Source organism: Suncus etruscus, chromosome 1, assembly GCF_024139225.1.
Source record: "Suncus etruscus isolate mSunEtr1 chromosome 1, mSunEtr1.pri.cur, whole genome shotgun sequence".
Taxonomy (NCBI): Eukaryota; Metazoa; Chordata; class Mammalia; order Eulipotyphla; family Soricidae; genus Suncus; species Suncus etruscus.
In genome coordinates, this window is record NC_064848.1 from 190,619,841 (window position 1) to 190,634,909 (window position 15,069).

The 15,069-nt window shown below is 49.0% G+C and overlaps 1 protein-coding gene across 1 annotated transcript; it reads left to right on the forward strand.

Moving 5' to 3' along the window:
• Positions 1 to 4,077: 4,077 nt before the first annotated feature.
• ARL4D (ADP ribosylation factor like GTPase 4D) lies at positions 4,078 to 6,135 on the forward strand. Its single transcript, XM_049781387.1, has 2 exons — positions 4,078 to 4,146; positions 4,832 to 6,135. Exon 2 carries the CDS (start codon positions 4,913 to 4,915, stop codon positions 5,513 to 5,515), a length of 603 nt encoding a protein of 200 aa, XP_049637344.1. The 5' UTR covers positions 4,078 to 4,146; positions 4,832 to 4,912; the 3' UTR covers positions 5,516 to 6,135.
• Positions 6,136 to 15,069: the final 8,934 nt, after the last annotated feature.

Consider the following 15,069-nt stretch of genomic DNA (forward strand, 5'->3'; position numbering starts at 1 on the left):
GACCTGCCATCTCCCAGAAAGCAGCTCTTTGAATTCATCTGACTCAGGGCTGTAGGCTGGAACCTAGCGTGGCTCCCAGCACCTAGTAGGAACTGCATGATTCTTAAATGCCTGAATCACCCCTGGGTGAATCTCTCATGGGCTGTTAATCTTTTTTTTTTTTTTTTTTTTTGTGGTTTCTGGGTCACACCCAGCAGTGCTCAGGGGTTATTCCTGGCTCCAGGCTCAGAAATTGCTCCTGGCAGGCACGGGGGACCACATGGGATGTCGGGATTCGAACTGATGACCTCCTGCATGAAAGGCAAACGCCTTTACCTCCATGCTATCTCTCCGGCATGGGCTGTTAATCTTTTTTTTTTTTTTTTTGGTTTTTGGGCCACACCCGTTTGACGCTCAGGGGTTACTCCTGGCTATGTGCTCAGAAATCGCCCCTGGCTTGGGGGGACCATATGGGACGCCGGGGGATCGAACCGCGGTCCTTCCTTGGCTAGCGCTTGCAAGGCAGACACCTTACCTCCAGCGCCACCTACCCGGCCCCTGGGCTGTTAATCTTAAAAAGGAGAAAGGGCTGCTTAAATGAGGCTGCTAGAAAACACAAGGATTAAATTAACAGAGGGAGTCTCTCTGGGTCTAGGTCTTGGGCTGGGGCAGTGACAGAGTTTCCCTTTGGAGGAGAAAAGGCTGAGGTAGAGCCACAGCTTAGTGCTCCCTTGACAAATAGGGGAGGGGCTCCTCCTTACCCTCCTCTGCCCACCTCCTCTTTCCCATTTGTTCATCAACACCTTTCCTAGCCAAGATGAAAGATGAAGGGTGGGGTGGGATTGCCAGTTTCAGCTCCTTTATCAGATAGTCCAGTGAGAATTTCATGTAGGGTGTGAAGCAATGGAGATGCAGGAGGAATAACAAGGGTTCAAAGATGGGGCAGAAACACAAGACTGGCTGAGCTCTGGGTAAATTTTTGTGCGTTTCAGTTCCTTGGCGCCTTTCCATTAAAGGGCCATTGTAACATTTGATCAAAGTCAGTTCTGGTTCACTTCTCACTAGATCAAGTAGGATAAATTACCTAATTTTGTGCTTCTCTTTAGAATAACTGTACTAAAAGAGCTGGAGAGATAGTACAGTAGGTAAGGTACTGTGGGGCACTGCCTTAAAGGCAGCCAACTTGTGTTGGATCTCTGGTTCCCTGAAGTCCTTAGTTGCAAGCAGTGGTAACCCCTGAGCACAGCTGGGTGTGATCTCCTCAAAACAGAAAACAACAGCTAAAAAAGTAACAGTACTAGGTAGGGCTAGTATGCACATTCAGCAGACTAGAGGCCCAGGTTTAATCATAGGCATCCTAATGGAACCATGAGCACACATCCCATTTTTCCACCCACACACAATCCAATACCAGTGGTGTGTACATCACTGTTGTGGTCCCCAAATAAAAAGAAATTCTTAGATTACCATACTTACTTCCTGGGTGGAATTACAGATTGAAAAAGGAAAAGGGGCTTAAGGGATGTGGCTCAAAGGACTGCTTGCATGCTGGAAGCCCTAGCCCTGGAAGCTCAGGGCTGATTCCTGTAGTTCCAGAGCACCACAGAAACAAGTTTTCTTGGATGGACGAGTACACATGGCTTTGCTGAGGGATTACTCCTGGCTCTCTACTTAGAAAACCACTCAGGACTCCTGGCAGGCTCAGGGGATAATTTGGGATGCAGGGGATTGACCTGGGTCGGCTACATCAAGGCAAAAACCCTACCTACTCTGCAATCACTGTGGCCCTGGAAATGATTTTTTTTTTTTTTTTTGGTTTTTGGGTCACATCCGGCGTTGCTTAGGGGTTACTCCTGGCTGTCTGCTCAGAAATAGCTCCTGGCAGGCAAGGGGGATCATATGGGACACTGGGATTTGAACCAACCACCTTTGGTCCTGGATCGGCTGTTTGCAAGGCAAACACCGCTGTGCTATCTCTCCGGGCCCTGGAAATGATTCTTAAATCCAAAATCTGGAGTAGTCCTTAAGCACCATCAAATGTAGCTCCCATTCCCACTCCAAAACTAAAAGAAAAAAGAAAAAATGTATATGAAGTTCCTCTATTAGATTTTGACACTCAGTGGCCACTAGAGGGGGAAGAGTGGTTACCTACCTTTTGGCCTTGTCTGTCTTGCTTTCTTCTAATTTCCGGAGCTTAAATCCAGCTCGGTGCTTGAGCCCCTACTACAAATGGCCACAGCCCCTGCTGAGCTATTATAAACTCATTCCTAAGATCTTCTTCAGTGATTTGGAGAGCCCCCCTGCTTTACTGGGGACACTAGGAAGATGGTTTTGAAGCAGAGAGAAGAAGGTGGTTAAGCAGGCTAGTGAGAAACAGATGGGAAGCAAGGGGGCAGGAAGGGCCAGTCCATGCTGGCTGGCATGGACTTCCTCTTCACAACTATGCACCATTCCCTGCAACTGATGACAGACTTTTAAAAGGTTGACACTGAAGCTCACCATAAATACAGGAATCCCCCTCCAGAGGGCAATTTGTGTTTCAGTCTCAGTTTCCTTTGATACCCCTTTCCTCACCCCCAGGTAATCACTGTTGTCCTTTTGGTCAGAATATCCATTTATTACTTCTCTTCCTGGTTAGGGATTCCTGGATGGCAATGGCTGGAAAAATATACCCCAGGACTAGAGCTATAGTACAGAGGTAAGGTGCTAGCCTTGCAAGTGGCTGACCTGGATTTGAGCCCCTATATCCCATATGGTTCCCAGAGCCCCATCAGAAATTATCTCTGGGCCCGGGGAGATAGCACAGTGGTGTTCGCCTTGCAAGCAGCCGATCCAGGACCAAAGGTGGTTGGTTCGAATCCCGGTGTCCCATATGGTCTCCCGTGCCTGCCAGGAGCTATTTCTGAGCACATAGCCAGGAGTAACACCTGAGCACCGCCGGGTGTGGCCCAAAAACCAAAAACCAAAAAAAAAAAAAAAAAAAAAAAAAGATTATCTCTGAGTGCCACAAGGTGTGTCCCATAAAACAAAACCAAATAACAACAAAATGCCACCCAGTTGTGTTCCCTCTTATAGGAGTAAATTTAAAAAAAAACCTTCCAGAAGCATCTATTTCATATATTTCTTCGATCTCTGAAATGCAACAACTTCTTACCTCCTGATTATGAAGATCCACTAATGAGTTTCTCTGTTTTGCCACTGAGTTCCCCTGTAAGTCATCGTGCCCCCACAACTCCCACCCCTCACCCCAAGTGCTCTCTGCCAGGCCCAGGGGGCCGTGCATTCTCTATGTACCAGGTCTCTGGCTCAGAAAGAGCTCAGTGGGAACAAGGTCAACAGCCATCTAGCGAAAATTTTGGTCTTTGCTATAGTAAGAGAGGCCCTTGTGGGGTGGGGAACTGCAGCTGGTCAGCAGTGACCAGTGAGCCGTTGAAGTTTTTTTTTTTTTTTTTGCTGAAATACTTCGAGCTTTCTGATGAGAGAAGATGGATAACTAAGGAATGCAGAGCTCAGGTACCGGATTAATCCTCCTATTCCTTGCCAGTGCTGTTTACCTTAAGGTTAGTCATGAAGCAATTCTGAGCTCTAGTTCCTTACAGAATGCAGCAAAATCTTTGCTCGTAACTCACCAGCTCCCGTGAAGCTCAAGAGCGCTAATAGGCTAAGCTTATGGGGATTCGGGGTTTGTCCATATTTGAATATTAAACTAGAAAAGCAAAGGAGGGAACCCCCTTAAGCATCTTCAAGCACACCCTGGAGAAGGGAGTGGGCATTGCGGGTGGAGTCCTTGGAGGAGGGGATGGGGCGGTATTGGCACTACCAGGCTGTTCTTTTTTTAACCTCTTGTTCATTTTGCCCCGCTCCCCCTTCCACCCGGGTACACCCCGAATTTAATTCCAAATATGAGAAGAGGATGCAGAGAGGATGGACTAAAAGGACCAGCACTCGGGCAAACGTCCATCTCGCCGCAGCGATGTGGATTTCCACGCCACGCCCCTTTCCCTACGGCGCCTCTGATAGGCTGTCGCCTCGTGACGTCACTCCAGGGTACTTAAAGACGCGCTCGCCGACAGCTCCGCAGTCACACTGCGCGTTGGACCTCGGTTTGGGTCGTTCCTGGGACTGCGGCTGAGCGGCTGGTGGCGGGGACAGCGCGGCAGACAGAAGGTAAAGAAAGGGACAGGCAATACGGGCCGTGCTGAGACGTGTCCCCGAAGCCGGATTTGGGGAATTGGAGCCCTGGGGAGCCGGGGGGAAAGAGGTCACCGATTAGATGGGGCGTGTCAATCGCCTGGAGCTTGTGCACCGCGTCCCCAATCTCTGGTTCCAGCGTCCCCCGCTATTAAGGCGCTGCCCAATTTGTCCCTTCCCGCCGGGATGCTAGGGGGTGGAAAACAGGTCGTGGTGTACATGCTGGAAGCCGATTCTAGGCTGTCCCGGTGGGACCCGCACATGCCACCTCGATGCCCCTGATCCCCAGGGAGTTTCTAGATCGCCTATGTGCTGTTAACGGCTTGCAGGGACGGGGACTGCCTTGCTGCATATGCAATTGCTTTTAAAAGCCAAAAAACATTTTTGTTTGTTTTTGGGCCACACCCGGTGATGCTCAGGGGCTCTTCCTGGCTTGGGAGACCCTATTGGACGCCTGGGATGGAACCCAGGTCCGTCCAAGGCTAGCCTGGGCAAGGCAGATGCATTACTGCTTGTGCCACCGCTTCGACCCCCAAGAAAACACATTTTAGAAAGGAACCCTGGGCTGCTGTGCTGGCTCAGGAAAGGATGAAGAAGTTGCAAGTTGGGGTTCTTAAATATCTCCTTTTTTTCTTCTCTCCTGGCTTTTGCTCCCTTCTAGCAAAATCCGGTGTGTTTTCCTAGAGCTTGCTTCCTCCTTCTCCGCCTAGCCTCGCCCCAGACCTTCCTCCACTTTTTAGTCATGGGAAACCACTTGACCGAGATGGCACCTACTGCATCCTTCCTGCCACACTTCCAAGCCCTGCACGTCGTGGTCATCGGACTAGACGCGGCTGGGAAAACCTCCCTCCTCTATCGCCTCAAGTTCAAGGAATTCGTCCAGAGCGTCCCCACCAAGGGCTTCAACACCGAGAAGATCCGGGTGGCCCTGGGCGGATCGCGTGCCATCACCTTCCAAGTGTGGGACGTCGGGGGACAGGAGAAGCTGCGGCCCCTGTGGCGCTCCTACACCCGCCGGACCGACGGGCTGGTGTTCGTGGTGGACGCTGCCGAGGCGGAGCGCCTGGAGGAAGCCAAGGTGGAGCTGCACCGAATCAGCAGGGCCTCGGACAATCAGGGGGTGCCCGTGCTGGTGCTGGCCAACAAGCAGGACCAGCCTGGGGCGCTGAGTGCCGCCGAGGTGGAGAAGAGGCTGGCAGTGAGGGAGTTATCTGCAGCTACGCTTACTCATGTGCAGGGCTGCAGCGCCGTGGACGGGCAGGGCTTGCAGCCAGGCCTGGAGCGCCTGTACGAGATGATCCTCAAGAGGAAGAAGGCGGCAAGGGCTGGCAAGAAGAGACGGTGACAGCTGCCCCTTCCAACAGTTTTGGGGTCTGCACACTTGGATAGAACCTGGCAGAGCCTGTGACACCCCCCCTCACTCAGCCCTCCCGGGTCAGGACATGCCCACCTTGGTGAAGGAGCAAGGGGCATCACTGGGAGTCCCGGTTTCTGTGCCATCTTGGGGGAAACAAGGTTGGGATGTCTTCCTCCATATGGCTCCTTCATCCTCACCTCTGGAGGAGGTGGGGTGTGAGGGGGGGAGCTGCAGGACTCTGGAAAGTTCAGTGTAAACTGTGACTCTACCTCGACCCTCTTTTTTATTTTTTGGGCTTCTCCAGCTTTTGGATGGACTGTTCTGGGGCAAAGGGAATTTGCTTGGAGAAGGTGCATTTGAGATGAGCAAAGACTCTCCTCCCTGCCCCCCCCTTCCCTGCCTTCTCCTGAGGAGTCCTTCTCCCCTGACCCCCCAGGCTGCTTTTCTAGAGAGGCCAGTTACAAGTCTTTATGTCTGTATGAACATGCCACGGACCCTTCCCCTATGTTTTACAACCCCAACCCTTTTATACATATGTTTTCTCTATCATTATTCTTAACTATTTTTTAGCATTTGCCTGTAAGTTATTAAAGACTGATGACACAATAGCTTTGATCTGGCATTTTCCTGTCTTGTTCCTTTACCCAAGGGAAGTCTAGGGTTTTATTTATTTATTTATTTATTGGGTTACTGGGCCACACCTGGTTGTGCTCAGGGATTACTCCTGGCAGGCTCAGGGGATCATATGAGATGCTGGGGATCGAACGTGGATCAGCAGCAGATAAGGCAAACACCCTACCTTCTGTGCTATCATTCTGGCCCAAGTCTAGAGTTATATGCTGGTGTGAGTGGGGGTGAGGGAGGAGGCAGTGGAAGAATCATTTTGGAAAGAGTTTGCGAAAGGAAGACCACTAAAAATTAGATTGTATATTTAAGAAATTATTGGCGAAGTTGAAACCCCTACACTATTGCTAATGTCTTCCCTTTTTGGGAGGAGGTGGGCTTCATTTTTTCCTATTTTTCATCCTCCCCCCTTCATCCCCGATACCAGCTGGCCCATACAGATTTCTCCAGATGTTGCTGCTCAGTGCTGTTCCTTGATCCTTCCTTACTCTTGAGAATACCTTCTAGAACTCTATAGATAAGCCCTTAAAGGACTCTTCCTGACCTACTTTCCCTTTATTCAGGTTGATATGATACATTCTCCCACCCTAGAACACCCCATTCCCCCATACACTTGGGGATGCTGTGAGAATGGAAAGTAATTCCCCCTTGGATTTAAGCCAGCGAGCTGAGCTCAGTCTTGCTGACTGCAGCTCATTGGCGGCAGCTGTGGCCAGTATGGGGAGGATTGGGTCAGACCGACCTGGCCCCACTAACTATGGCCTGAGTTTTCTAGCCCTGAGCATTATAGCTAGTCCCTTGAGGGGGTGATGATAGTGGTTATTGGTACCTTGTGGAACCCCATTCACTCTCTAGGAGAGGAGGCAAGCACCAATATTAGGTGTGATGGGAGTGAAATGCCTTCGATCCTTGTTCAAACCTTCAGGGTAACCCCCTTACCGGCACCAGGGCCAAGTGTGCCTAAGAAAACCCAGAACCTGTTCTTATCTTGCCAGTTACCCCCACCTGTTGTGCAAATGGGGATTCCCCAATAGCAGAGTCCTGGCTCCTGGAGAGGGGGAGAAGGAAGGTGCTGGCAATCCTGAGGAGTTGAGGGCTGCTGAATTGAGGCCAATTCCCAATTGCTTTTGCCCTGGGCTGGCAGGACAGGGGTGGGTGTAGGCCCACATCCGGAAGCGTGCCCAGGTGCGCGTCAGCTCTGGATGTGCCCCGCTGAGCTGCCAGGCTGGTTCTGCTGGGTCGGGACTCTGCCACCTGGGCCCTCTTTTGTACACCTGTGACTCATCCCTCTTAGTCCTCAGCAGTGTCCTTGGCTGCAGTCTGGCAATAGGGATAAAGTGGGGTGACCCGAAGGCCCTCTGCCACCCCAAAGGTCTCTGCCTCAATATCTCCAAGGTTATTTTTCTCCACTGTAGGTCACTTGAGGGCTAAAGACTCCGAATTTGGGACATAGATATCTGCCAAGGCACTTCCTCTTCATAGCAGAGGGCCTGCCTCCACGGTGCCAACTCTTGCTTTAGGCTCTGCCAGACAGCCATCTTCTGGATCAAGTTAGAGAAACTTCTCCCCAGGACATAGTCCAGGGCTGGAGCTCTCTCACAAAATCCTAGGACCTCAGCTCTTTATTACTTTTCATATGGTATAACTAACTGTTGAGATACAGAAGGGGATACTGGCAACAAGTAAGAGTGAGATGAAGCCAGTTACTCTGAGAAGGTTGTGGGGAGAGGGAAGACTTGAAAATTTTTTATTAGAAAACTCTATTTTAGGGGTTGGAGTGATAGTACAGAGGGTAGGGACATTTATTTGCTTTGCACATGGTCACCCCAGGTTTAACTCATAGCACCACCTATGGTCCCCTGAGCACCACCAGGAGTGATTCCTAAATGCAGAGCAAAGAGAAGCCCTGAGTATGGCTAGGTGTGGACCCCAAGACAAAAACAAAGGCAATTCAGCTGTAGGGTCCCAGGTTTGAATCACTCATCCAGAGACAGGCATCAGGAAGCATCAACTTTATTCATGCCCTATCCACCACATGTGTGGCCTATATAATAACCTTTCAAGCATTTGCTATTCTTTTTTTTTTTTTTTTTGGTTTTGGGTCACACCCGGCGGTGCTCAGGGGCTATTCCTGGCTGTCTGCTCAGAAATAGCTCCTGGCAGGCACGGGGGACCATATGGGACACCGGGATTCGAACCAACCACCTTTGGTCCTGGATCGGCTGCTTGCTAGGCAAACGCCGCTGTGCTATCTCTCCGGGCCCTCATTTTCTATTCTTAACTAGCCCTGCATCTTAACTCCTTTCAGCCATCTTCCATTTGACCTCCATGCTGGCCAAAGACCAAAAGCGCTGAGAGCGCCCAATCCCCTGGGTCAAAGGCTTTATATAACCTTCCAAGACCACTCCCCGGAATGGGAGGGGTCTTGCAGGTAAGGTCAAGTTACCTAGGAAGAAAGGAGGGATGAGGCTTCAAGGGTGAAGATCATGAACTTGAGAACAATTCTGGAGAGATGAGCTCAGTGAACTTTGCATGCAGAAGGCCCAGCTTTATCTCTAGCACTGAATCTTCTGAGCACTACCAGAGACCACCCCCCAGAGCACTCCAGGGCATGGCACAAAAATAATTCCTCTGCACTGGTCTGTGAAAGGGAGGGAAAGTGGAGAGGGAAGTGATCACTTTCCTCTACAGTGAGGTGGATCTGGGCTAGTTTGGACAAGAGACACATTTCTCAGCTCTCCAGGCCTGTCCAGAGATTCTGCATGTTGAGTTCTGGGCTGCTGACTTAGAAGGGTAAGAGCAGATTGTAGTAAATCTCCTTGTTCAGTTTCATTAAGTTGAATTTCTCTCTCTTTTAAAAATTTTTATTTATTTATTTATTTTGGTTTTTGAGTCACACCTGACGGCACTCAGGGGTTACTCCTGGCTCTACACTCTGAAATCGCTCCTGGAAGACATGGGGCACCATATGGGATGCTGGAATTCGAACCACCATCTGTCCCGTGTTGGCCACATGCAAGGCAAATGCCCTACCGCTGTGCTATCTCTCTGGTCCCAACATTAAGAAGAATTTCTGTAATGGAGATTGAACTCAGGGGTCTCTGGGAACAGGATTTGATAGGACAGGGACTGAATGTTCTGGAGGGAAAGTTGGATTTGGGACTCCCATCTGAGTGGCCCTATTACTGCCAGCCACCTCCTTACCTTGTCCATATGGAGGTCACTTGCTCTGGGCATCGACCCTTTCCTAACCCCTTAAAAGTGTGAAGAGGGCAGTGGCCCCATAACTTCCCCCAGTCTGCCTCTGCCTCTCATGCCCAAAAAGCCACAGTGGGAGGGCCGGAGTGGTGGTGCAAGCTGTAGGGCATTTGCCTTGCACGTATTAACCTAGAACAGACCGCGATTTGATCCCCTGGCATCCCATGTGGCCCCCCAAGTCAGGAGCGAATTTCTTTTCTTTTCTTTTTTTTTTTTTTTTAGGTTTCTTAGCTCCCGGTATGCTCGGGGGACCATATGGGATGCTGGGACTTGAACCACCATCCTCCTGCATGCAAGGCAAACGGCTTTCCTCCATGCTATCTCTCTGGCCCAGGAGCAAATTTCTGAGCACATAGCCAGTAGTAACCCCTGAGTGTCACCGGGTGTGGCCCAAAGCCCCCAAAAAAGAAGTAAAGAAAACCCAAAGAGGCCTCAACTTGGCTCACGCCATTTAGTGATCATTCCAAATCCTTCCTCTTGGCAGGCTCTCTCAAGTCCTAGGGCAGGCAACAAGTTCAGAGCAACAAATCAGGCAGAACTCTGACTTCCACCAGCTTCCCGCCCTGATTAGATTAGGGCTAACTGAGGACCCCCACCCCCATCTTCCTGAGCCTGAAGCCTTTTATCTTCAAAGCCCAGCAGAGCTCTGCCTTAAATCTGGCCAGATGTTCCCTTGCTCTTTCACACTGACCATGTGTCCTTTTCCATCTTTTTTTTTTTTTTTTTTTTTGGGGGGGGGTCAGTGTTGAGGATGGAACCCAGGGCCTCATATGTGCAAAACAAGAACTCTTCCATTGAGCCGTATCCCACCCAACCTCTCAATCTTTTTTTTTTTTGTTTGTTTTGTTTTTGGGCCACACCTGGCGGTGCTCAGGGGTTACTCCTGGCTGTCTGCTCAGAAATAGCTCCTGGCAGGCACGGGGGACCATATGGGACACCGGGATTTGAACCAACCACCTTTGGTCCTGGATTGGTTGCTTGCAAGGCAAACACCGATGTGCTATCTCTCTGGACCCACCTCTCAATCTTTTTTGCCACAAACAGCAGTGCTCAAGGGTTACTCCTGGCCTTTGTACTCAGGTATCACTCCTGGTGGGCTCAGGGAACCAGATGGGATGCTGGAGATTGAACCTGGGTTGGGAGCATGCAAAACAATCACCCTACCCACTGTATATCGGGCCTTCAGACTTGACTTTTTTCCTTCCTTTTTGTTTGTTTTTATTTCTTGGGCCATACCCAGTGGTGTTTAGGGATTACTCTTGGTTCTATGCTCAGGGATTCCTCTGGGCGGGGCTCAGGAAACCTTGTTTGATTCTACATTGTAGAATATTCTTTTTTGCTTGTTTTTGTTTTTGGGCCACAACCGTGACACTCAGGGGTTACTGCTGGCTCTTTGCTCAGAAATTGCTCCTGGCTTAAGGAACCATATGGGACGCCAGGGGATCGAACCTCAGTTCGTCCTTGGTCAGCCACATGCAAGGCAAACGCCCTACCACTGTGCTACAACTCCGGCCCTTCTTTTTAAGAATTTATTATTTTTTGTTGTTGGGACTACATAGAACAGTGTTATAGGAACCTTGTGTTTCAGGGATCATGCCCAGGGTTCCATGCAAAACCTGCATTCTAACTCTTTCATTAAAATTTTTTTTGAGGGGTGGGTGTAGGTCACATCTTTCTTTCTTTTTTTTTTTTTGGTTTTTTCGGGCCACACCCGTTAGATGCTCAGGGGTTACTCCTGGCTACGAGCTCAGAAATTGCCCCTGGCTTGGGGGGACCATATGGGACGCTGGGGGATCGAACCGCGGTCCTTTCCTTGGCTAGCGCTTGCAAGGCAGACACCTTACCTGTAGCGCCACCTCGCCGGCCCTTCTTTCTTTTTTTTTTTTTTTTTTTTTTTTGTTTTTGGGCCGCACCCGGCAGTGCTCAGGGGTTACTCCTGGCTGTCTGCTCAGAAATAGCTCCTGGCAGGCACGGGGAACCATATGGGACACCGGGATTCGAACCAACCACCTTTGGTCCTGGATCGGCTGCTTGCAAGGCAAACACCGCTGTGCTATCTTTCCGGGCCCAAGGTCACATCTTTCAGTGTCAGGGATTGAACTAGGATTTATCATATCCAAGGTAAGTACCTTAACCCTTGTATTCTTTCTCTCTAGCTCTTATAGCTTCTTTCTTTCTGGCCCTCAGTCTTTTTTTTCAGGTCACACTCAGCTCTGAGCTTTTTCCTGGCTGTGAGCTCAGAAATCACTCCTAATGTTACCTGGGATCTATATAGGCTGTTGGGAAATAAAACATAGGTTAGCTGAATGCAAGGCAAGTGTCCTAACTATTATACTATCTCTCTGCCTCCCTCAGTCTTTGTTTAGATTAATATTTCCACCAAGGAAAGCCAGAATTCCGTGGAAGCACTGTGAGAGCACAGGACAGCCTATTCTTCCAACTGGCCAGTGGGAGTTCAAAGCCAAAAGGGAAGCCTAGGCTAGCTCTGGGCTGGAAGGGGTGGGCGGGTTGCAGCCAAGCATGATTTCCAAGGCCATCTGCAGGCTGGGGAGTTTAGGGGAGGATAATCATGAGATCTCATCCCCTGGATAAGCCAGAGGAAGGTATTTTCTTCTTTTTTTCAAAAACTCTCTCTCCTCCCCTGTGAATAACAAAAGTACTAGATATTTGTTGTGAAAGAAGTTTACGAAACAGAGAACCACAAAATCTAAACTTAGGCACTAGTTAAGCATGGTAAATAGAATTTTGTAAATAATCTTCCAGGTCATTTTGCTCTGCACATAGCAAAAGGGTGTGTCTATGTCACGCCCAGGGAATGTTGCTGTAATTTTGCTTTGCTCACTTATTTCTAGGCCATTATCCAATGTTAGGACATAGAGCTTGCTCTCATTTGTTTGGATGACTGTATGAGAGTTCATTGAATCAACTGCCATCTAGCAATCCAATTTGGCGGAAATCTCCAGGGTAAGGACCCTGGAAACTCTGATCACATCTTTTCATGTGTCTGTGTGTCTATATTTGTTTTTTGGCCACATCAAAGATGTGAGAACTTACTTGACTCTACACTCAGGGATCACTCATGATATGCTCAGGGGGCAGTTTGGGGTGCTGGATATCAAACCCAAATTAGCTGTGTGAAAGGCAAATGCCCTACTATGATTCTAGCCCTAACATATACTTCTTTATATACTTATATAATATATAAATTATATTTATATAATATATCTGGTACACATACCTAGAATGTACCTGGAATTGTTGTTTAACTATAGGGGTCCTGTTGATAGACCTGGGGCTCCCACATGCAAAGGATGCTCTCCAGTCCTTGGGGCTGTTTTCTCAGCACTTTTTTTTTTGTGGTTTTGGGGCCATACGTGGTGTCATTCAGGGGTTATTCCTGGCTCTGCACTCAGAAATCACTCCTAACAGTCTTGGAGAAACTAGATGAATGGGATGCTGGGGATCAAACCCGTTTCTGTACCGCTGTGCTATCACTCTGGCCCCTAGTACTTTCTTTTTCTTGTTCTCCAATTCCCTGGCTCTTTCTTTGTACTTTTGCTGGGAGATTTCTTGTTAGACATTTCCAGAAGTATAATGCTATGTTAAAGGATATATATATAATTTCAGGTTTTCAGAGCTATGCTAAAGTGTCTTTATGCCGAGGGAGTAGGTGGAAAGAGGAATTTTGTGCAGTGTCCTTGCCTCCATCCACAGATTTCCAGCTTCTTTATGTTCTGGGCTGTGTAGGTAGATGTTGTAATGACTTTGTCTTTGGGGAGGTAAGACATGAAATCATCAGCAATTCAGCAGAGGATGTGCAGGCATGCTGACATTCCGGGCCCAGCCTGGGAATTGAGCCCCCTTCTGGGACTGCCTGGCTGATGGTGATGGTAGGCAGATGGCGAGGACTCCCTCTTCACCCAGCTTCTCACAGACGTCAGGCTGAGTGGGCGAGAACAACTCCTGAAATAAATCCCACCGCCTGGCTTAGGGAGGGAGATTGAGTCTGGGAAAAAATGCAGGCTCTGGAAGAGAACTTAGGGGGTCGCCTTAGGAGTGGGCACAGTGCAGGTCCTGGATCTCCCCCAGAGGGACCCCAAATCCTCTATCAGGGTCTCACCAACAGCTCTCAATTCAACAGCCAACAGAAGCCTGGAGGTTCAGATCTTGGAGACACTCTAGGGCAGGGGTCCTCAAACTTTTTAAACAGGGGGCCAGTTCACTGTCCTTCAGACTGTTGGAGGGCCAGATTATAGTAAAAACAAAAATTATGAACAAATTTCTATGCACACTGCATATATCTTATTTAGAAGTGAAGAAACAAAATGGGAATAAATACAATATGTGGCCCACGGGCCGTAGTTTGAAGACCCCTGCTAGGCTTCTAGAGTTCCTCCTCTCTGTGGAATTTGTTTAGGGTTTAGGCCCTTGGGCTAATCCTGGGCTCTGTCCCCAGTGAATGGACTGAAATGGTGGGAGGGTGAGAAAGGGGGACAACTTATCTTTTGAGTCTCCCTGGTTCTAGTAAATCTGGGGAATTGCTCAGTGGAGGAGGGGAAGCAGGACAGCTGGGTTTTCAAGATTGCTGAAATGAGATTTTCTGCTTCTGATTGTGTTTGTTTTTGCAAGATTCTCCTTTGCTTTCCATTACAGATGCTGACTCTTCTCCGTGGGGAGAAAGAGAAGGCAAACTTGCTTACTCATTCTTTGGAATGTGCCCAGCCTAAAAGGGGGGGGGGGGGGGAAACAGAGCTGCCAGGCTGGCCTGGCAGCACCTCAGAAAGTAACCCACAAAGTTAAATGGGGTTCTTTCCCCATTTCTGTATTTTTCACCAAGCCACTCCTTGTCTCCTGGTCTCAGTATACTCACAGAATAGTGAGACAATGTCAGATAGTTTTTGGTTGACTTGCTCTGCTTCATAATTTTGTATAGGCATGAGGAACTCACATATTTTTTCCCCTTGACTTATCGCTCTCTGGCATTACCTGTTTGTTGCTTTGTTTGAAAATTTGTTTACTAGGGGCTAAAGAGATAATACAGCTGCCAGGGCACTTGACTGGCATGTGGCCAACCTAGATTCAATACCAAAAACCCACCAGGAGTGATCCTTGAGCAGAGTCAGAAGTAAACCCTGAGGAAGGAAGGAAGGAAGGGAGGGAGGGAGGGAGGGAGGGAGAAAGAGAAAGAAAGGAAAGAGAAAAAGAAAAAAAAAAAGAAAGAAAGAGAGCAAAGAGAGGCCAGAGAGATAGCACAGCAGTAGGGCATTTGTCTTGCACACGGCTGATCCAGGAGAAATGATAGTTTGAATCTGGGCATCCCATATGGTCCCCCATGCCTGCCAGGGGCGATTTTTTGAGTGTAGAGCCAGGAGTAACCCCTGAGCGCTGCCAGGTGAGACCCAAAAACAAAAACAAAAACAAAAACAAAAAAAAGAAAGAAAGAAAAGAAAGAGAGAGGGGCCGGAGAGATAGCAAAGCAGTAGAGTGTTTGTCTTGCACACAGGACAATGGTTCAAATCCCAGCATCCCATATGGTCCCCTGAGCCTGCCAGGAGTGACTTTTTTTTGTTTGTTTGTTTTTGGGTCACACCCGGCGGTGCTCAGGGGTTACTCCTGGCTGTCTGCTCAGAAATAGCTCCTGGCAGGCACGGGGGACCATA

What these genes read in the sequence shown, in the direction of transcription:
- ARL4D (XM_049781387.1), top strand. Translation starts at nt 4,913, where the DNA reads ATGGGAAACCACTTGACCGAGATGGCACCTACTGCATCCTTCCTGCCA.